Genomic DNA, 22,325 nt, shown 5'->3' with positions numbered 1-22,325 from the left:
TGACCCATTTCGGTTCTGGGTCCCGGCACCAGATGATACCGATGGAGTATATTGGCTAATACTAGTTTGATTTCCAAAAAAAAACTTGTAGTTATTTATAAAATAAAAACAGTTGATTTGACAAAAATTGTAATCAAATAGTTATTAAAAACTTTTTATTACTTTATAAGAATAAAACAAAATATAATAATATAAATCAGAGATTGTGATAATTAGAGATTAATTAATAAATTGATAACATATGTAATATAAACTTACAATATATATATACTGTATAATACTTAAAAAACAAAAATGAATTTACAATTAATAATAAATAGACAAATTTTTAGATTAAACAACATAGATAAAAATATATGTATTGACTTTAATGAGCAATAAAATTTGTTAATTATAAATAGATTACTAAATAATTTATAAATTTACATTCAATATTAAGATAATATTTGTAAAAATTAGATTATTTTGGCCTACAATACAGATCAATCCATATGAAAATACCCAATGGAATCAACAATATGCCGGCCGCTATCTGAAAGGCCAGTCCAGGATAAGTGTCAATACTGGCTCCAAAAACACTCGAGTAATATACCGAAGCCAGTGTTGGTGCGATGGCCTCAACTGTGGCCATCAAACTAAACACTTTTCCCACTTCGTCTTCATGAATAATCTTCGAGAGTCTCGATCGGATGGCAATCATTGTTATCGGTGCAAACATACCCACAATAAATGATAGGTAAAGACCTATTGGCCGTTGCAATGATCCACGCATTAGGCATTGCATGAACAGTGATACCACACCAATGATGGCTATATAATCAAAACAAAATTAATTAAATATTGAATATAATTTATAATTAATAAGTAAATGTGATATCATATTAATTATAAAATTTTGATAATCCTTTATACTTATTAATACTAGTAAATTATTTGGGTTACTTATTACTAAAATAAATAAAACTATCTTTATTGTATTAGTTCAATACAATACAATTATCAAATAAATAAATGTAGCATGATAAAAAAATAACCCAATTATTTATATCAAATAGATTTAATATTCTGTGTAATTTAAACTTTATTGCATACTGTATGCTAAGATTCAATAATTATAGTTAATATTATGTAATAAATACTGTACTTAATTATAAACAAATATAATAGTTTTAATTTTATTATAATTATCATATATTATGTCAAATAATCAGTTTTCATCTCTCAAACTACAGATTGTAATTATTATTTTTTTAAAAACGCTAAAATATATTTAGTATTATTTTATCATATCTTTAGATATTGTTAATCATTTTGTGATTTTGGACTCATTATAAAAAAGACAAAAATATATAATCAAAGATTCACTTTTAATATACAGACAACTTTGCAATACTGGCTAAAACAACTTTTTTTTGTGTAAACAAATCAATTAATACATGATAACATAATTATGTGATATACAGTATAATTGTGTAATATTAGCTATTTTTTATAAATCAAATACTTTACTGTTTCTATATTAGTTGTAAGCATAACCGGTACCATAATTTTAATAACAAATACTTAAAATCATATGATTGCTAGTGATTATACAGTACAGTATTTGTAGCTATAGTCCATTAAAATAAGTTTAATTAAATATTTAGTTTATATAAGTGTTTATTTTTGTTGTTGTAGTTTATTTTATATCTATTGATATAAAGTTGTTAACTATAAACTATAATTAGAAACTATTTAGATATTTAGAAAAATTAAAAAGTATTTAATTTAACTAAAAGATTTTAATTAATAGCAAAATTCATACCCAAAAGCATATCACGAACTTTATATCTCTTCATAAACACCGGTATAATAATAGCCATCGAAACGATAGTAAATATTGTGACCAATGAATTAACATTTGAGTACTTTTTTGCCGACCAACTGAACAATTTTTCCACATATTGCCAGAGTATGATCATTGAGCCCATATAGGACAACATCACACAGAATATGGAGATAAATAGGAGCCAAATCTGTGCCCTAACCTTATGTGACCGATGTTTACAACACGTGTGAAATATATCGATAACATTGCTTATGTCAAACAATTCTCGCAAGTGTTTGACAATGGCATCGGTTATCGATTCGGTTGATTTGATCATTACATCGCTGTCGATTGACTGGTCAGTGACCGAACTGGCCTCAAACAGGTCTGAGTTGACAATCTGAACTTCAGGCTCTTTTGGCTGCTCGTTGACCACTATTAGGACCCAACCGAGTGCTGCCAATTGGCCGCAAAGTGACACTAATAACAAAAATCAAGCAAAATTTTTATGTTATGTAATACTTAATAAGTATTATTATTTTATTAATACTATAATTATTCTCTACCGGTAATTAATTTATATTTTCATTAAACTATTAGTACTATAATTGTTTTAATACATTTCTCTGTTTATTTGACATTGGATTATAGTATAACAGTAATCAACTCAAACATTAGAAATTGCTTGTAATAAAATTTTGCAATTACAGTATTTCCTGTTATAAAATGCTATGTATTGAAAGTTATATTTAATAAAACATTAATATACTGTATTGTTTAACAACTAATCTATTGCTTCATAATCATAGACATAAAATATCTATCTATAACTATAGTTACTATAGTATATAAATTTACATATATATATCTTAAATAATATCCGAAAAGCATGAGTAAAAGCAATGAAACTGCTGGTATATATATTTGAAAGGATATATATTTTTTAACACAAAAGATACTTAAGTACTGACCAATAAAAACGGCGATATAATGGTAGAGTTGGTTCACATTTTTGTCATCGCCGTCGCCTAGAATCTGGCCGCCAATAAATGAGCCCAAAGGCTGGGCTATATTTATACAAAACAAGTTATTAATATAAGTTAAAAAATATTCGTAAATACTTACGCAACCAGAAGCTGACCTCAAGACATGCAAAACGTATTGCTCGGGTAGAGCGGTCACTGGTAGCCGAACAATAAGCATATGTCGACATAAGTGTGGCTATAATACCACCAAAAAGTGCTGACGGTATAAATGACAATAGTATGAGATAGACATCTATAAAAAAAACCAAACAATTTGTACATCAGTTTAAGTTAGTGACTAAACCATCAGCTAATATGTGATGACAAACATACCTGAGGTAAAAACGGCGGCATTTATAATAAGTGCGATCGACTCGATGACGGCGCCGAATGCACCGAAAACCATAATAAGTTTGCGGCCGTGAATATATTTGTCACTCCACGACCCGATAAACAGCGACCAAATGGCGCACGGAATGGTCGATATGATCATACGGTACAGTACTATAAAACCCGAATCGGTCAATATGGCCGACTTGATCTCGTCGGCCGAGTGGTCATACTCTGGTGAGTTAATCTCTACACAGTATTGAGGTTGTTGTTCGTACCTAAGCCGACACAGTTTGTCTTGGACTAGCTGTGACACAGCCATTGACGACAAACTATACGAAAACATGTAGAGGAAGAGGAATGGCTCAACTTTGAGCTCTCGTATCAATTGTGTCCACCGATAACCACTGATGCTACTCGTTATCGACATGTTTGGTCAGTATATGGTTTATATGTGCGTCTGATTAATGGTCTGATTGATAATCAGTTATTAAAATATCACATCTGATGAATGGTCGACACAAAACTCTGAAAATAAAATAAAACTTTTGTTTTCATCAATTTTATTGACAATAACCTAAGTATTAATAAATAGCACTATAATGTTGATGACTAATATGTGGATGAAATTGTTTTTTTCAGTTTTTTTTGTTTGAAAATTATCTAAATATTTCAAACAAAAGTTACATTTTTTACTTCACTATTTGAATTGTATTATATCTTAAAAAGCATAGTTTCATATGAAATACGGTGTCTTATCGTTTCGTTTAATAAAAAACAAATAAAACAATGTATAAAAACTTTGAACACTTATGAAAATCTATGTGTGTGTACACACACTGTGTAGTTATCGCTGTAATGTACATATAAATTGATATACAATATCATCCAAAAGGCAAACAAATTGATAAAAAAAACTAATTATAATAATTTTTAGTTTAGTTTAGTCATGTTTATGTATAAGTACTTGTAATGTTCAATACATACACACTATCGCAAACACACACACACACACACATACACACACATAGATACATACATACAATTCACATAAAAATTAATTGCATTTCATAAGACTAATATCATAATAATTTACACATACTGTATATACTGTAGATTATTGAAAACAAAATATGTATAAATTTATTTAACTTACAAAACATTTTTGTTGTCATTGAACGGTCTCTAATCATTGCAATAATGAATGCCATTAACTGACAGTTTATGAAAATAAATTAATATAATTTTTATTTTAAGTGATATGAGTTTTGTTATTATAAATATTTAACTTTTTATTTAATTTTGCGATTATATAGATTGTGATATAAAGCAAAACTATCATAATATCATATCACATATTAAATTGTTTTCAAACATATTATTTATTATAAGAAAACAAAACAAAAAATATGAATTGTTGTTATAGTTATGACAAAAGTTATTAATAAACATTTGAATAATCAATTTATTATATTTAATGGTATATTAATATATTATATCATTTTAAAAATCAATATAACTATTACTGTATCATTCAATGACAGCCATCGGACGTATAGTTTATTATAGACTTTTAATGTTTAAATATCCAACAAATTCATACAAACACACAAAATAAATAAATAATTCAATTAAACACTTATTAATTAACATATAATTTATATTTACATTAATAACAAATAATAATTTTGTTGTTGTTTTTTATAAAACAATTGCGTTTACATTTAAAACATGTGTTATTGTGTTGTGTTTGATGAGTGATTGTGTCAATGAATGAGTGATTGCATAACAATAACAACAATACAATACTACACATCATATCATATGATTTTCAGGTATTAATACATTGCTTTGTGTTGTCAGTCATATAAAACGTTACATTTTTTCACAGTTGGTATGTATAAACAAATTGTCTATAATATTGTATAATTTATTAATAAAATTTTATATTTAATCAATGATAACATTTTAGTGCATTTATAATTTAAGTATATTTACGGTATATTTATATATATGCTTAAATTTATTAGTAATAACATTATTGATGATCAATTGTAAAAATAGGGTTTAATATTTATTGTAATATTGTATAACATACTACATGATAGCAATAAACGCACATAATTTATACTATAGTTAAAAAATTTAATTATCACCTGGAACATTTTAAATTAAATAATTTAAAAAATATTATCATTATGATAATAATAATAATCTAAATTGGTATATTACTAAAAATTAATAATAAGTTTACCTGAATATTAAAAAGTAAAATATTATATTTATGTAATTAATTTCGATAATACAAAACGTCATTTTTGTTATCATTTGTTATATAAAAATTACATTTTATTAAAATAGTTTTGTTTTTACTACTGTTATATCATGTGTTTAGTATTTGTAATAATAATTTAAACATAAACTTTGGATAATTTTGTTTTAAAAATTAAATTAATAAAATACTATATAATTTTTAATGATATTAATTGTATAATAACTTTTGTACAATAGATAACTCTATTCAAGAATGTGTTAACAGTGCCGGTGTTTGTAGTCATCCTATACTAATGGCCCGACCAATAAAGTCGACCCGATTTCAGCGTTTTCTCAAATACATGGGACTGTTGGGTGGTGTGGGTCTAGGCTTTTACCTACACTATCACTTACATCCACCCGAAAAAATTCCCCGCAAAGACATACGTAATGCCGTTGAACTTAACTATAATATATTTGAGAGATGGGGCGGAACATCCAGATTATTAGGTGGAAGCAAAGATGATGGACCCTGGTCACCACCCAAACCTTCATAGCATATACACATTGTTACCTCGATTACCATAATTGTTAATAAAGAAATATTTAATTCGTTTTAATTAAAAGTATGCTAATTGTAATATTAATCTTAAATAAATTTAACATTTTTAGTTCACATTAAAATTTGTTTAAATAAATTTATTATACGGTAATTCAAATTAGGTAATTGTAATAATTGATAAAATGTATCGATATTATGTTGTAAAAGTCGTCATTACAATAATAATGAAAGTATGATTAATAAAATTTTTACCTATATATATGATATTTAACAAACAATTTACAGGTAATAAGTTTTTAATTATAAGTTACAGGTAAATAAAAACAATTGTTAAAAATAATTTGTTTTTACCTGTAATCACAAACACATTGCTTTTAAATCAATTATTGTCATGCAAATACAAACAAGTGATTAAAATAAATGATAAAATTAAAAATATATATAAAACAAAAATGTAAATTCGGTAAGATAAAAAAATTATAAAATGTAAAATGCAAGTCAAATAATTTTTAGGTCAATTAAAAAAATGTATGATAAAAATAAACAAAAGTTATGATAACTGTAGTCAAAATGAAACTATTTCTTCCAAACAGCCCGTCCGCGACCAATACCCTGAGGTCTACGTTGAACACTACTGGCACTAGAGTCGGGTCGTTCAGATTGATGGTGTCTTTGTTGATCATTATCATCATTTGGTGACCAATTGTTATCATTAAGACTCAATGCTTGATTGAATCGTCGAATTGGTATTGTATTAACATCATTGATTCGGCCCATATAGGCATCGACCACAACGTTTATTTTGGGCGGCAAATGCCGTTCCGTTGGCCGGATTTCAAATAGAGGACAAAGCATATCAGTCAATATGTAACTGAGCCGTCGGGTCAGTCCCTGAGCACAGTTATAGTTGTCCTGTTCGTCGTGAAACTCACAGTTAGTGTTCGGCGAATAGTCATATGTAGAACTCGTGAGTTTGTCTACAGACACAAAAAAAAGTTGACATCAATTAAAAAAATAATCAATTGATATAAACTGTTTGTCTTACTTTCAGCTATTGGCTGACTGATAGGTCGTTCAATGAAATTAGTGATATTCCATACAAGTGTGACTAAATCAAGAAACTCTACGTCCCATTCAAATCCGGGTACAACTGATTGATACTTTTGTGCCAACCAACGGAAAACTCCTGCATTTTGTTCGACTGCGTCTTCGCGACAAAACACTAGCATCGATGTCGGCTTTCCGGTCACTGGATTCGTGAATCGCGATTCTTCCAGAATCTGTTCAATATCTTCTACTAATTTCTTGTAATCACTAACTGCTGGATCAAAGTTGTCTAACGGTATCTTATGGCTAGTTTTAGACCAATCATTTGCCATATGCATGTAACCTAATGTATACAAATCAATATAATTAAAATGATACTAAAATTTTATGAAAGCACTCACCGATTGGCACTTTTCCGGCGTCAATAAACTCGTGATATGTACAGTGAATGCCTTCGCGAATAGTATACCTCGAAATACCGATTTCCAGCGGATAATATTCGGAGGGATAACTTTCGGTACGAATCATGATATTAGTTCCCACAATAAATATCGGTGCGTCCATCAGCTCTGTCTTTGACTTAAAACTTTTGACAAAAGACTCGACCAATTTGGCGAAAAACTCTTCGCGTGACTGTTCATCATCGATATTGGCCGAACACATGGCCGCCGATCGGCCAAAGTTTTCCCCTTTTTGTTCCTTATATGACTTCGGAGTTATATCAATGGTAACCTTTGCTGAGCTATTGACACCAGATTTCTCCTTTTGTGACATCAACTCAAACGGTTGTCGCTCTTCTTTGGGCATATCTATGCAATCAATGAGACAAATATATTATATATCATGTGTTTATAACACTATAAGAGTGGCCAGTCTTGCAATTGGCCACACCTTTCCATAGGTCGCCGGCAATTGTCTGAAGTTCGGGATTATTTAATCCAAAGTTTTTTCCCTCTTTCTTCATTTGGTTTTGTATGTGAATCAAGAAATGAAAGAAAGCGTTTCTTCCCTTTGATTTACCCATTATTTTAAGTCTTAATATACAGTATTTGATAAAATGTTTGGACAGAGATGTGATCAATGGTTAAAATATATGTATAAGTAATAAAAAAATGATTTAAAATCTTAAAAACATTGAATGGTTTGTTGTTTAAGACAACAATGATATCATCAGTTAGTAAATGATTAATGAAAGTGAAGTGTGTTTACAGTATATGCAGTCAAATGTGGGCCCAAATTGTATTGAATACACACTTAGTGTTAACAACTGTCACGAGTTTTGATACATTTTAATTGTATGCAATAAAACATCATTTAATTAAGTTATAAAATACATAAGTGTAATGTAATTTTTTAAAGTAATATTATTTATTAAGTAATAAGTTATATAAAAATTGCAATTTATTTAATTTTTAATCTTTAAAAATACTAAAATTCATAATTTAAATGTTAAATTAATTTTACATAACTTAATAATTTGGTCACACTGTAACATTACACTATGTTAAATGATTGTATATGTTTAAATAGTTTATCAACGCATTATATGCATAGATATCAATATAGTTATACATATAAAATGTACTCAAAATATTTATTAATCTCCGCCTTCTCAGTCATTATTAGTGTAAACGTGCACTTTGTGTTTGTAAATATTAAGTTTGCTGTTGCTATGCGACCGCCAATAATACGTTCATTGTTTACGTTTGAATTTCAATTACGTTATAATCGATTGCATTGTTTGTTATAAATATCACATAAATGTCTCGTTTTTCGCCATTAGTTTAATCCACGCACTGGTAAGTCATAACTGTTTATCACCAATAGGTCATTCACTAAATATATCATATGAATGATTATGTTTTATAGGTATGTCCGAAGCCGACCGCCAGCGGCCACTATCGGTCGGAGAGATCCAATCACCAAAAAGTTCACAACTGATAACATGTGAATCATCGGCGACATCGAAGTCACCGAACAAAGATGTCATCTATTTTATTGAAACAAAAACATTTAAATCAAGTTCACAGTCGTCTGGACCTACTATTGGTCGACAACCGCAGTCCATGCAATCGGCATTTACGGCGATGAAGGCCCACAAGTTTGACGCCAATTGGATAAAAGTGGAAGAAGTGATGTTCATGAAAGAGTTGCGCTCCCGTCTGATCGACTCATTGTTTATATTTGACACTTTTGACGGAAAAGCGTATGAATATCTTCGGTCAATCGATGCCCGTATTTGCGGACCGCTGACAATACTCTACTGTTACAGCAATGAGTGTCCGCAACGCTTTAAAACAATACCCGAAAAACCCCATCCCGTGTTCAGTCAATGTATGCGCAAACTATTTGTTTCGTTGTCCGGCTTTGATGGCCAACGCAAAAAGGATTTGGTCAACAAAGTGGAGCGCATGTGTGCTAACTATTGTAAAGATTTTACCAAACGAGTCACTCATTTGGTTACAGACTCTGTCCGATCCCGCAAGTATCGGGTGGCCAAACAGTGTGGCGCTATTGTTGTGTCCAGCCATTGGGTGGACGACTGTTGGAATATATATCAACACAAGTTTTCTAATGCCGCCGAAAAAGACATTACTGACAAATATAGTCTCAAAATGTTTAATAAACTAATGATAACTGTTTCGCAGGTATTTGTTATTATTAATATTGCTTTGAATTAATTAATCAAATTAATCGGTAATTTCTGGTTGTGTTATAGGTTGACGTCAATGAGCGCAACAAAGTTATGGAAATTGTCCGACAAAACGGCGGTGTTTATAGTCCGTCACTTAAACTCAATGCACAAAACTGTATATTATTGTTAAAGGAGGCGTCGGGAGAGAAGTTCAAATATGCGCAGATGAAAGGCATTCCCTGTCTGAGCATCAATTGGTTATATGACTCCATCGACAAAGGATACACTTTAGATGAACAAGACTTTCTAATTAAAAGCGAAGAACCATCAAATAAAACAATAACAAATAGACAAAACAATAGCAAAGAAGCAAATAGTATCCCATCTGACAAAACAAGCATATCGTCGTCAGAATTCATACAACCGGAAAATAATATACAGAAAACTTCATCAAATGTATCACAAGACACAACCTGTGACAGTGTTATTAAGACATTGGAATCATTGATTAAGAGCCTTAACAATGAGTCGTTTCTCGAAGGATGTGATGTCTATGTAATTGGATTTAAGAAACCGGTGTTTGATATAATCAAGAAAGCGTTGTCATCGAGCGGTTCAATGGTCTTCAATGAGTTTAAAGAAATTATTACACATGTTATCGTTGGCACCAATGTTATTGATAGTGAAGTGAATAAACTGTCAGACAAAAAATCTTGTAAATTAGTGACAATTGATTGGCTACTCGAATGTCTTCGGCAACGAGAGTGTGTTGATTGTTCGCAATTTGAGATTAAACGAAATAAACGAAGTCTAGACAATGATAGCAGCAGTGGTAGTACCAGTACTGTCAGCATCAGTAGATCGTTCAGAATGACCGACTCCAACAGTAAACGTCAAAAAACTAAACACTTTTTTGACGGCCCGTTGACTGTTATATCTCCCCAAAAATTGGGTAAACCTATTATCAGCGGTAGATCACTCAATATAAAAGCAAACCATTGTTCATTAGGCGAAGACATGAATGATCACTCATCGGGTGTCCAGTGGGCCGACGATTCGGAAGATTACTAGTTTTTTAATTATAACACTTTGTATATACATATATAGTATTTAAACATATATTTAGATTAATTTATTATAATTAATACATTTTATTATAATTTAATTATTTATTCAAGAGGTTATTGTTTATTATAATACACATGAATTTTATTATAACTGTAATTGTATTAGATTTAGCTATTTGTAAAATACGATATAATAATTATAGATTTTTAAAGAAAATATTTTGTTTATTTGATAATTTATTAATTATTTTAAATGACTTTTTATTAAACTATACCATTCATAATAGTATATGAAATTAAATACCATTATAATATATTACAATTGTTTTTATTTATTGTGTTTTATAACTTAAATTAACATTAATTTAGATATTTCTAGACATTTCTCTATTAATATGGAAAAAATATTTTTAGTATAAAACTTGGCAACAATTTCCACTGATGGGAACAGTTGTTTATAGGTATAGGTAGATGTATTTAGCTTCAAGGTTATGGTTAGGTTATTAGTAAATAAAAGTGTCGACAAAAAAGTTTATTTAAATAAAAACTTTTTTCAACCAAATATTTGCGACTTTAATATTAAAATATATTAATAACGTTATTATATTGTAATAAAAGGGGCAATAATTTTATGTTTCAACTATTAATATACAGTACAATACAGTAGTACTGAATAAAACATAGGGTTATTGTAAACACTGTACTATTGATAACATTATTGACTTTCACTTTCTGTGTTTATATCAGTGTTTCGTCACTTGTATTACACGATTGCTATGAAAGACAATAACAATAATATAATTGTCAATACATTAACAAGTTTTTCACTTGATTTTGTTGACCACTGGCCACTATTGGCGGACGACATGAGCTTCGGATATAATAAACTAATGAACAGTGACTCGCAGGACTCGTTGGACACCGTTTGGTCGTCAACATCAAGCGGACAGTCGACTATCAACGACTGGGTCACTGGTTTGGACAACTTGGGTAACACCTGTTTCATGAATGCCATCCTCCAGTGTTTGGCACATACGGATCCACTGAGACATTATATTATCTGTAAGTATCAAAGTTTTCTAACGATCTGATAGTTGATCTTATGGTCTGTTTGTTTAGCCAATCAGTTTCTAAAAGATCTGAACAAATCGGACGGAATGACGGCCTATCATTTGGCACTTCTGTTTCGTAAGTTATGGTCAAACAAATGCCAATCTATACGACCGACACAATTGAAAGCGTTGGTCGAAAGGAGCCAAATGTTTAGCCTTAGAGGACAACAGGACGCACATGAATACTGTATTTTTCTGTTGGACTCACTTCATGAAGACCTCAATAGAGCCCGAAGTCATACGTTTATCTCATACACTGATAATAACGAAGACGAAGAACTGATGAATGGCAAGATGTTGGCCTCACATTCGTGGTCTCAGTTCAAGAAAAACAACGACTCGATTATTACCGATCTTTTCTATGGACAATACGCTTCACTCATTCGTTGTTCAATTTGCCCAAAAGTATGGATCCATTAATTGATTAAATTATTAATAATTAGTTATTTAGTGATTATAATATTTTGTTTACTTTAAAAATTAGGATTCATTTAAATTTGATCCATTCATGTGTCTGTCTTTACCCATTCCTCAACATTACGATAACATTGAATTAAGGGACTGTTTGTCATTATTTACGGCATCAGAATATTTATCGAATCAGAATTCATGGTATGATTTATTATCTAAATAAGAAAACTTAATAATTGTATTAATTATTTTGTTTAAATAACTAACTTTATGTCTACTAAAATTGCAGGTATTGTCCACAATGCAAACAAACCCGTAATGCTATAAAACGGATCAGTTTATGGCAATTGCCTAAAATATTGGTCATTCAATTGAAGCGCTTTTGTTTCGATGAGAACTTGTGTTCGGAAAAGATAACCTCATTTGTCAACTTTCCTCTCTATGGTTTAGATCTTAATCCCTATTGTAGTAATGCTAACCCCAACTGTACGTATGATCTTTACGGTGTTGTCAACCATTACGGTGGTGTCGATGGCGGTCACTATACGTCATACGTCAAGTGTAGCGACAATTATTATGACACTTCAAGTAATGATTATTAAATTTGTTTTTTTTTTGTAAAACAATAAAATTATTTTTGTTGATTAGTTTGGCGATGTTTTGATGATAATCGTGTCGATAAAGTTGGCGACGAGTCGATGGTCACCCGTAACGCATATATACTGTTTTATCGGCGAAGAGATCATAATTCAAATCTTTGAAATGATAATTGTTTGTTATTTGATTCAAATTGTTGAGTGATCTATATTTTGTTAACTTATATAAATTTTAAAAAATATATAAACACGTATTTTTAATTACTGGTATTTTTCTAGTATAGTATTTAATATTACGGTACTATTTTTTAATGTGATAATAATTAACCTAATTTTAACAAATTTATTTGAAGTTAAATATTTATTGCTAGTTGTTATTTAATTAGAATTTTTAGTGTATAATATTAATTTTTGATAATAACATTAACATTAGAACTGTTTAATAAAAAAAACAGTATTTTAATATAATAAAATTGTTTTTAGTAATAACTTTTTAATAACCGTATTATTTACATACAATAAAATAAATTAATTCTATTAATGTATTAAAAAATTGCATTACGATATATCAAATTTATTGCATAATTATTAGACTCGTATAGCATTATTTGCTTTGAATGCTTATCTAAACTACTTGTTTGAATCACAATTATTTATCCAATTAATTATAAGTTAAAACATTTAAATTACTGTATAACTAATTTAAATATTTCTTACTATTATTACTTTATTAAACAAATTATATGAAAAACATTTAAATAATAATACGATATATATAATAATAAAAACAACTGAGATTTTATTAATGAGATAAACTACTGTACAGTATTTTACACTACATATTCAATGAATTCAAATCTATAATACTTTCAAAATAATTGATTAATGAAGTTCGCGAAGAATTGATACTAATATCGATGGAATTTAAGTATTGATTTATTTCATTGATATTATTAATTAGATTATCAGTCAATTGATTCCAACTCTCATTAATCATATTTATCGGTTGTAATGCAAACAATGAAAACAATTGTCTATAACTATCCAATAGTTGTATTATATGTTCTCTGGTTTCGTCTAAATTTTCTAACATTAGTTCTACTAATTGTCTCTCAATTGATATATTATTTATATATTCATTGATAAATACTGATTGGTCTGATTGGTCATCATTTGGTTGGCTATTGTTATCAACTATTATTGACTGATTTTCATTGATTTGTTTGACAATTAAATACAAGAATGTATTCATAAGAGTACTCTCTTCTTCAGATAATTCACTAAATATATTAATTTTATTATCAATAATAAGACACATTTGTGATAAATGTTGGATCAATTGATGGCATTGATCTCTTTTTGAGAGATCAGCCGATTCACACATATTTTATCCGAAGGGTTTGACTTCAAACCTATACTATTATATATAATTTGAAAATCTGTATAAATTTATATTTCTGTTACGCAAACAATTACTTTTCGTGAGATTATAAAAAATTATAAATTATTTAAATAACGGTAAAATAAACTTTATTTTAAAACTAACAGTTAATTTTTAAGGAACAAATGTAGATTATAGACAGCCAGTAGAAAATTATTTTCCCCAAACCCATCCCCACCCACCCAACCACTTCCTAACCTCATACTCACCCAAACTAATCTAACAAAATAATAATTATATAATAAAACTAACATTTTATATATGTATAACTGCATTAAAAACATTTTTTTGCTGGCTGGCTAAAATATACATTTAAGCCATAATTTAAAGTAAAGACAAAATAATAAATACGAAATAAATATATAGAGATTAAAAAAAAGAAAAATAATGTGGGATCTAATATATTATTATTAGTATTTAATTTATAAACGCATGATATTTAAATTAATTCATAATTATATTAATAGGATTGTTAACAAATATTATTTTGAATATAACGGAGACATTAAACTAAACTACTGTATTATCCGTTAAGAAAATAATAGATAATAAAAATAATATTTTATTAATAAAAAAGACTATGATTTGGAGTATTTGTTATTTTTGTTGTGGTTGTTGTTGCGATAGTGGTAACAATAATAATGAGTTTATCGACAATTTCCAACAGGAACCGGGAGCTGTAGAAAGAGGCCAACATTTAGTCCATACAACCCGTGGCTATACTATCTGTTCCCGTGATTACGATTGTTTACCGACCAGTCATGAGATACAAGAGCTTCGAAAGAAGTTAACAAAAACCACGTCTTATGTCTACAGCCGTCCGTTCACTGAAATGTCCAAAATTACTGATTATTTATTTATGACTAGTTTTGGAGGTATTTGCGAGGAATCCATTAGAAAAAATAAAATCGCATTTATTGTAAGCGTCACTCACGAAACACCCTTATATAAAGTGGACGGCATTCACAATATTAGGATTCCTGTCAGTAGTTTAGTTGTTAAATGATTAGCAATTTTTTTTAATAACAACAAAAATGTTTGATTTCATCAATTTTGTTGTTTTTAATATTATTAGGCAGAAGATCATAGAACTGAAAATATATATAAATATTTTGATGATATATCCGATATAATTACAGAAATGGAGACAAAAGAAGTGGTAACACTAGTTCATTGTCGATTAGGGCGAAGCCGATCGGCCACTATAACGATGGGTATAATACAGTAGTATAAAACGTTTAAGTTATATTTTTTTATCAATCTCTCTCTCTCTCTCTCTCTCTCTCTCTCTCTCTCTCTCTCTCTCTCTCTCTCTCTCTCTCTCTCTCTCTCTCTCTCTCTGTTTGATATCAAACTATTAGCACATTTAATGAAAAGTCAAAGAATGTCTTTGGATTTAGCCTACGATTTGGTCAAAAGTAAGCGTCCATTTATTGGCGTCAATCCTGGATTTATCCGACAATTATTGAAATATGAAATGCATTTGTTTGATAAAAATTATACAAAATTGGATGATATTATAGCTAAAAATAGCAAATCAAAGACAATAAAAGAATTGATCGCTAAATATAATAAATAACATATTAATATACAAATTGCTAATTAATGTATTATATATTTATTGTATTATTTTTATTTGTGAATTTATATATTATCAATAAACACAAATAAAAAAACAATCCTGAATAACATGAATTAATTATAAAATATATAATATTAAAATATGAAATTTACATTTTATACTACATTATGCTATTTAACTAAATATAAAGTTATGATAACATTATGTTTACTATAAACAGTAATTACTGTACTGTATTATAGGCATATTACCTTTATTATTATTATACATTGGATATTATATAAAAAGTATAATTTAAAAATTGATAAAACAATTTTATTTAATTATATACTAATTTGTTACAATAGTTGTATAATGATACAAGTGATAATTTAATATCAATGAAAAAAAGATAAATAGATTAAATAGTTGTTTTTTGTAAAACTTATTCGTTGTTATGTCTATTATTAAAACATAATTAAATTATTAATATTTAATAAGAACTTTTAAAAAAATTTATCATTTGTAATACATTTATATTAATAATACAGTAGTATCAACAACAGTAATACAATAATATTTTGATTATTATTGAATTTAAAATAATTATCTATTTGATGGCCTAAAGGTTTCAATAAATCAAATTCAATGTAAAGTCTATTATTTAAATAATTAGATTTTACTACAACAATATAGGCACAATGATTTTGAACTATAATATTAATATTAAATATACTAAAATATGTTCATTATTTTATTTTATTTTATTTTAAATATGTAACATTAGTTGAATTGTACTGGGCAATTTTACTTTTTTGACTCACCAATAGATAAAAACAAAATGTGTTTTTTTAATTATCATTTAATTAATTGTGAATTTTTAATAAAATTTTAGTCGTTTTTGTTGCCGTAGAGCTAATTGTAAATTATATAAAAGCATGAAATTAATGGTCAGTAAAATATATTGTAAAATTTTGATACATATTTATACAATACATTTATTAATCACTTTATTATATTATGCTATCATTTATATATTACATTTACTTACTTACTTTACTTTAAAATTATATAGTTTACTATTAATAATTCAATATTTAATAAAATACATTAATGACATTGAAATGTCAAAATGCAATTGTTTTTATAAAAAATGGACATTTATTTTGTACAACTGATTATATGACAAACTATTTATTTAATTTCAATTGACTGTTGTTAATGAACTTCTTTTATAATTAAATTAACTTACAATAAACAATATATTTCTATTAATAAACATATTTTGTAAAAATAATAAAGATAAATTTTTAGTCAGTGATAAAAATAAAACCCATATATAAATATACTAATATACTGTATAGTAATATAATATATATATATACAAAAATTAATGTTTTTTGACAATAATTAGATCTTCTTATAAACTTTAATATAAGTTTTGATTAAAAAAATTGTGTAAAAACATTTTTATAGTATTTCCTTTATTATTAAAGTTAGTAAAATATTTATAATAATTAATAAATAAAAATCTTACATTGAAAACAAAATTAAAGGAAAACTTCTTTTTTTGCTTAAAAGTATTAAATTATTTTTAAAACAACTTATTAAACATATTCAGCAAATATAAAACATTTAATCATTTTTTGTCCTAATATGTGATATCATAATTCAAATTTTCTTTATTATTATTTAAATGCATATTGATTAATTTTTCATAAATCTAATTGAATTTTAATTATACAGTTTAAATAAATTTTATGCTATATATCGAAATAAATGTTGTAATCAATAAAATGTTTAAAATACTGTTGAAATGTATATTAAATTTATATTTTATCACAAATATTGTGAATATTAGATCAATACAGCAAATAATTTAGTGACATTGAAACAAAAGATAAATTAATAATAAATATATAAAATAATAGTATATATTTGATAATAACATAAAAATTGTAACCTTAAAAGTATTGACCCCAAACACATACACCAACACTATTACCGGTCGACCCGATCGACACTAATCACTGAGTGATGGATTTAGACCACCTCTGTCTTCGTCATCGAAATGAACAATAATAATCTATAATAAATACAATTATATAATATTATTGATATATTGATATATTATGAGATGCATATCATAATATTGATTGACAATCTATAACAACTGGGAAGTAATTGATTAATTGATTGAAAATTTCAAACACATTAGCCTTCATAATATCAATTATTTTAAACGCAAATATATGTATGTATGTATTTATTTGTATTAAATATTATTATCAATAATAATAATATATTTTATTCAAAAATTTCTATATAATTGAAAACAAGCTGCAATTGAATGAAAGTTTAGAGTAAGTGAAAAAAAGATTTTAAAATTTCGTGAGTTTTTTTGACTACAGTTTATTTTGTTTGTTGTGGTTATAAAATTATAACTAAACTTTTCAAACATTTTCAGATTATTACTTTTGTTACTTTTATTGTATTTATATTTTTTTGTTATTGATAATTTTCAATCACTTTTACTTATTTTTTTATATTGAAAAAATGAATAAATGAAAAATTAGTTTTGAATTATTTATGAAAATCAAATATCTTTTTATCATTCAATTTTTTCTCATATTTATTTTATATATTCAATATAGTATTAATTTAATATACAAATAAGAGTTATTGAATGTATAAACAGAATAATATTATACATATTGTATATCATTTTATAATATCTGTGTATGTGTTTGATAATCACACTTTAATTAATTAAATAAATGTAAAATATATAATATGTTATGTGGTTTTTACAGATTTTCTCAACTAAAAGGTTATAACTTAATGCTAATGTCAAAAAATAGTGAAATTCAAGTATAAATCTTACTTTTATTTAAATATTTTTTTTTTGATTAAAAATGCAACGCTTTTCAAATCAACAAATTTTTATTTAGTTTAAATCATGTTTTTGAAACTGTTACTGTTTATAGAAAATAATATTAATAAAAAATTATAAAATTATAAATAAATAGCTTTATATTATAATTATTATAATATATAAACTAACAATTGAATAAAATATTTTAATATTATAATATTTCATTGTAAAATGTGATTTTTTTAATTTATGGATAAATCAGTTTTTTGTTTGTTTTTAACATTTAATTGAAAGCTTAAGATTTATGTGTGATTTTATATTCAAATATTTATGCCAATAATTTTATGATGAAAATTATATACTGTGTTTAATATAATTTTTATAAACATCTTGTTATGTCATTTCACCATAAAATATGATATTTTTATTTTCATTTGTTTTGCAATAATAATAATTATAATAATAATAATGTCAATAAGTTATTTAAATAATCATCAAATATATTAATCAAAAATATTATTGCTTTTCTATAGTTTTTCAGGTTTTCAAAATATATTATTTATAACTTTTGCTATAAAATTAAAATTTTTTATCAAAATAGTAAATAAATATAAGATATATATTTTTATAATCTATTTTTTAAGTTAATTAATTTTAACAATTGAATTAATAAGTAATTTGTTATATCTCCACAACAAAGATTTTTGATTAATTTATTGTGTGTTTATAGACCTGATATAAATGACTATACAATGTTTGACAGATTATTCATAAAAATATATAGTTTTTTTAAATTATAAATATAGTTTTCAAAGTCATAGAGATTTTCATTTATCTTAAATATAGTCGTTATATTAATAAAATACTTAAAAATAGTTTAGCAACAATAAAGTAAACATATATTTCTGATGAAATTGTTTAATAATATATATATTATTTCTATATTAAATGTCAATCTGACTACAGATTTAGTTATAGTACATATAATAATCAATATTAAAAATATTATGTTTGGTATACATGAATTTTACCACTAATTTGATTTTAAAAAATATTTTATTAACTTTTTTTGGACAGTAAAATTGTGTGCTACTGTGTTATGTTATACAATATTTATTTATTATATATATAATACAATTATTAACTCCGGGAATTAAAAAAAATAATATAAATAATTTTTCATAATGATTGACTCAAGTGATTCAAAATCTACAGAAAATAAATTAGATAACAATAATAACAACGATAATAATAATAATAATAATAATAATAATAATAACAATAATAATAATAATAATAATAATAATAATAATAATAATAATAATAATAATAATAATAATAATAATAATAATAATAATAATAATAATAATAATAATAATAATAATAATAATAATAATAATAATAATAATAATAATAATAATAATAATAATAATAATAATAATAATAATAATAATAATAATAATACTGTAATAATAATAATAATAATAATAATAATAATAATAATAATAATAATAATAATAATAATAATAATAATAATAATAATAATAATAATAATAATAATAATAATAATAATAATAATAATAATAATAATAATAATAATAATAATAATAATAATAATAATAATAATAATAATAATAATAATAATAATAATAATAATAATAATAATAATAATAATAATAATAATAATAATAATAATAATAATAATAATAATAATAATAATAAGCAGAAGATTATAAGTGTTGCAATAGATGAAAGTGATGTTCCATTGAAAACATTGGACACCGAAGAGGTTGGAGTGGACTTTGGATACTATGAGACTGCCATTAATGAAATAGTGTCCGAAGTGGTAGAGAAAAAAGCAAAATTTACAATTTTCGGTTACCGACTGTCACAGATCAAGTGGTCAAACGTAATCTTTTTAGCCGTAATGCATGCACTGGCCGTCTACGGCTACATACATTCGTGTCTGAACCAGGTCCATTTGTTTACATTGATTTGGGTTATTCTTATTTCATCGTTTTCGGGGTTCGGTATGTCGATCGGTGGCCACCGATATTGGTCGCACAGGACGTTCAAAGCGAGACTACCGTTGCAAATATTTTTAGCTATTTTGCAAACAATGACAGTCAACGGCAGCATACTATCCTATTCACGCGATCACCGCAACCATCATAAATGGCCGGCCACTCACGCAGACCCCAAAAATCCGGGTCGCGGTTTCTTTTTTGCTCACATCGGGTGGTGGATGCTTAAGAAGCGCCCGGAGGTTATCGAGTACGGCAAGAAAGTTCCGTTAGACGACCTCTACAACGACCCCATTGTCTACTATCAACACAAGTTGTACATACCTTTGGTATTGTTGTTGGCCTATGTGTTCCCAACTGTCGTACCGATAGTTTTTTGGAAGGAAAATCCATTGACAGCATTCTTGATCTGCAGCTGTTTGAGAACAGTCGTTGTTTTGCATCATTTATTTACCGTTAATAGTGTGGCACACTTTCTCGGGGACAGGTATGTCATCTATCACTGATTGCAATTAGATTGCATTTTTAATCTAATATAAAAATTATTGATTATATTTTTTTGTGCTTTTTTGTATATATTTTAACTGTTTGTTGAACACATAGACCATACGATAGATTTATGAAACCAACAGAAAATAAAATAATTAATTGGATAACAATGGGTGAGGGAAATCATAACTATCACCACACATTCCCTTGGGGTATGTCTATGTCTATGTCTATATTTATGACTATATTTATTAATACATTGTTTTTACAATGTTTACTGTAAATTATAAATAACTTAAATAAATATTATTTTTCATGATTACTATCATAGTAAAACTTATATAAGATATTTATATATTTATATAGATTAAAATTGTTTTACTGATTAATTTAGTATTACATTAATTGTTTTTTAAACTTTGGTATCTTGTATTATATTAAGCAAATTGTTTTATTTTGGTTAAAGACTATTCAAACAGTGAGAAGACGTGGTACGAGATCTTCAATCCGGCCACACTTTTCATTGACTTTTGCAAACTCATTGGTCTGGCCTATGACCTGAAAAAGCCGACTCAGGAGACCATCGATGCGGTGATTGAGCGCAAGGGTTTGCCGGAGTATTTTCGTGCAAACAAATCGCGACCGATGTGTTTGAAAGTGGTATTTGGTTTCATTGATTGGGTGATTGGCCTGTTATGTGCCAAATGGCCCGTTTGGAGTATTGCTATCATTAAAGTACTATTAGGAAATCGACTCATTGTTTTGGACAATACTTTCCTCGATGGTATTATTTAAGTATTGAAAAAGTCGTGTTTTTAATTGATAGTTCAAAAAATTATGTTTTTAATCATTATTTTTTATTTTTCTTATGTAATTTACCTTAATTTTGTATCTTTATTTGTATATTTCTATGTTTTATTTAGCATTAATGTTAATTTACTATTGTATGATATTATTTTACATAATTTTTAAAAAATAATATAAAAGTGTTTACTTTTTTTACTAATTAATTAAAATAAATTTTATTTTTACAGTTACAGTAGAAGCTGCAAAAAATAAGCAAATATTAAAATATAAATGTTTATTCAGA

The 22,325-nt window shown here is 26.6% G+C and overlaps 5 protein-coding genes across 6 annotated transcripts; 3 read left to right on the top strand and 2 right to left on the bottom strand.

The window, feature by feature from the left end:
• Positions 1-460: 460 nt before the first annotated feature.
• LOC128958194 (solute carrier family 46 member 3-like) lies at positions 461-4,407 on the bottom strand. Its single transcript, XM_054304008.1, has 6 exons — positions 4,319-4,407; positions 3,166-3,690; positions 2,933-3,085; positions 2,779-2,874; positions 1,805-2,287; positions 461-810 (listed from the first exon to the last, which is right to left on the bottom strand). Exons 2-6 carry the CDS (start codon positions 3,590-3,592, stop codon positions 461-463), a joined length of 1,509 nt encoding a protein of 502 aa, XP_054159983.1. The 5' UTR covers positions 3,593-3,690; positions 4,319-4,407.
• A 1,981-nt stretch (positions 4,408-6,388) lies between these two features.
• LOC128957704 (protein maelstrom homolog) lies at positions 6,389-8,309 on the bottom strand. Of its 2 annotated transcripts, XM_054303510.1 has the most exons (5): positions 8,234-8,309; positions 7,916-8,058; positions 7,426-7,833; positions 7,023-7,367; positions 6,389-6,954 (listed from the first exon to the last, which is right to left on the bottom strand). In XM_054303510.1, exons 2-5 carry the CDS (start codon positions 8,046-8,048, stop codon positions 6,554-6,556), a joined length of 1,287 nt encoding a protein of 428 aa, XP_054159485.1. In that variant the 5' UTR covers positions 8,049-8,058; positions 8,234-8,309; the 3' UTR covers positions 6,389-6,553. The 2 variants fall into 2 exon arrangements, with proteins under 2 accessions (XP_054159485.1, XP_054159484.1); XM_054303509.1 differs by having other exon boundaries at positions 7,916-8,309.
• A 360-nt stretch (positions 8,310-8,669) lies between these two features.
• LOC128957582 (DNA topoisomerase 2-binding protein 1-A-like) lies at positions 8,670-10,812 on the top strand. Its single transcript, XM_054303374.1, has 3 exons — positions 8,670-8,823; positions 8,894-9,672; positions 9,744-10,812. The coding sequence occupies exons 2-3, from the start codon at positions 8,896-8,898 to the stop codon at positions 10,728-10,730; spliced, it is 1,764 nt and encodes a 587-aa protein (XP_054159349.1). The 5' UTR covers positions 8,670-8,823; positions 8,894-8,895; the 3' UTR covers positions 10,731-10,812.
• Positions 10,813-11,394: 582 nt separating this feature from the next.
• LOC128957541 (uncharacterized) lies at positions 11,395-13,046 on the top strand. The gene is made up of 5 exons (XM_054303319.1): positions 11,395-11,788; positions 11,846-12,243; positions 12,323-12,450; positions 12,539-12,837; positions 12,898-13,046. The coding sequence occupies exons 1-5, from the start codon at positions 11,503-11,505 to the stop codon at positions 13,008-13,010; spliced, it is 1,224 nt and encodes a 407-aa protein (XP_054159294.1). The 5' UTR covers positions 11,395-11,502; the 3' UTR covers positions 13,011-13,046.
• Positions 13,047-14,866: 1,820 nt separating this feature from the next.
• LOC128958193 (dual specificity protein phosphatase 21-like) lies at positions 14,867-15,813 on the top strand. Its single transcript, XM_054304007.1, has 4 exons — positions 14,867-15,268; positions 15,362-15,500; positions 15,648-15,765; positions 15,810-15,813. Exons 1-4 carry the CDS (start codon positions 14,867-14,869, stop codon positions 15,811-15,813), a joined length of 663 nt encoding a protein of 220 aa, XP_054159982.1.
• The last annotated feature ends 6,512 nt before the right edge of the window (positions 15,814-22,325 follow it).

The sequence above is a fragment of the Oppia nitens genome, unplaced genomic scaffold, assembly GCF_028296485.1.
Source record: "Oppia nitens isolate AA-2021 unplaced genomic scaffold, nextdenovo-longstitch-racon4-pilon3 scaffold3_pilon_pilon_pilon, whole genome shotgun sequence".
Taxonomy (NCBI): domain Eukaryota; kingdom Metazoa; phylum Arthropoda; class Arachnida; order Sarcoptiformes; family Oppiidae; genus Oppia; species Oppia nitens.
Note: the sequence above shows the minus strand (reverse complement) of the source record. Positions and strands in the feature narration are given on the sequence as shown.

Excerpts from the sequence above, each read along its gene's own strand:
- LOC128958194 (XM_054304008.1), bottom strand. The coding sequence starts at position 3,592 with ATGTCGATAACGAGTAGCATCAGTGGTTATCGGTGGACACAATTGATA. Across the intron at positions 3,086-3,165 it reads TGCCGCCGTTTTTACCTCAG|ATGTCTATCTCATACTATTG; the intron begins GTATGTTTGTCA and ends TTTTTTTTATAG. Across the intron at positions 2,875-2,932 it reads TGAGGTCAGCTTCTGGTTGC|CCCAGCCTTTGGGCTCATTT; the intron begins GTAAGTATTTAC and ends GTATAAATATAG.
- LOC128957704 (XM_054303509.1), bottom strand. The coding sequence starts at position 8,048 with ATGGGTAAATCAAAGGGAAGAAACGCTTTCTTTCATTTCTTGATTCAC. Across the intron at positions 7,834-7,915 it reads TGCCGGCGACCTATGGAAAG|ATATGCCCAAAGAAGAGCGA; the intron begins GTGTGGCCAATT and ends TTGATTGCATAG. Across the intron at positions 7,368-7,425 it reads CGCCGGAAAAGTGCCAATCG|GTTACATGCATATGGCAAAT; the intron begins GTGAGTGCTTTC and ends TGTATACATTAG.
- LOC128957582 (XM_054303374.1), top strand. The coding sequence starts at position 8,896 with ATGTCCGAAGCCGACCGCCAGCGGCCACTATCGGTCGGAGAGATCCAA. Across the intron at positions 9,673-9,743 it reads TAATGATAACTGTTTCGCAG|GTTGACGTCAATGAGCGCAA; the intron begins GTATTTGTTATT and ends GTTGTGTTATAG.
- LOC128957541 (XM_054303319.1), top strand. The coding sequence starts at position 11,503 with ATGAAAGACAATAACAATAATATAATTGTCAATACATTAACAAGTTTT. Across the intron at positions 12,244-12,322 it reads GTTGTTCAATTTGCCCAAAA|GATTCATTTAAATTTGATCC; the intron begins GTATGGATCCAT and ends TTTAAAAATTAG. Across the intron at positions 12,838-12,897 it reads CAATTATTATGACACTTCAA|TTTGGCGATGTTTTGATGAT; the intron begins GTAATGATTATT and ends TTTGTTGATTAG.
- LOC128958193 (XM_054304007.1), top strand. The coding sequence starts at position 14,867 with ATGATTTGGAGTATTTGTTATTTTTGTTGTGGTTGTTGTTGCGATAGT. Across the intron at positions 15,269-15,361 it reads TTCACAATATTAGGATTCCT|GCAGAAGATCATAGAACTGA; the intron begins GTCAGTAGTTTA and ends TAATATTATTAG. Across the intron at positions 15,501-15,647 it reads ATCGGCCACTATAACGATGG|CACATTTAATGAAAAGTCAA; the intron begins GTATAATACAGT and ends TCAAACTATTAG.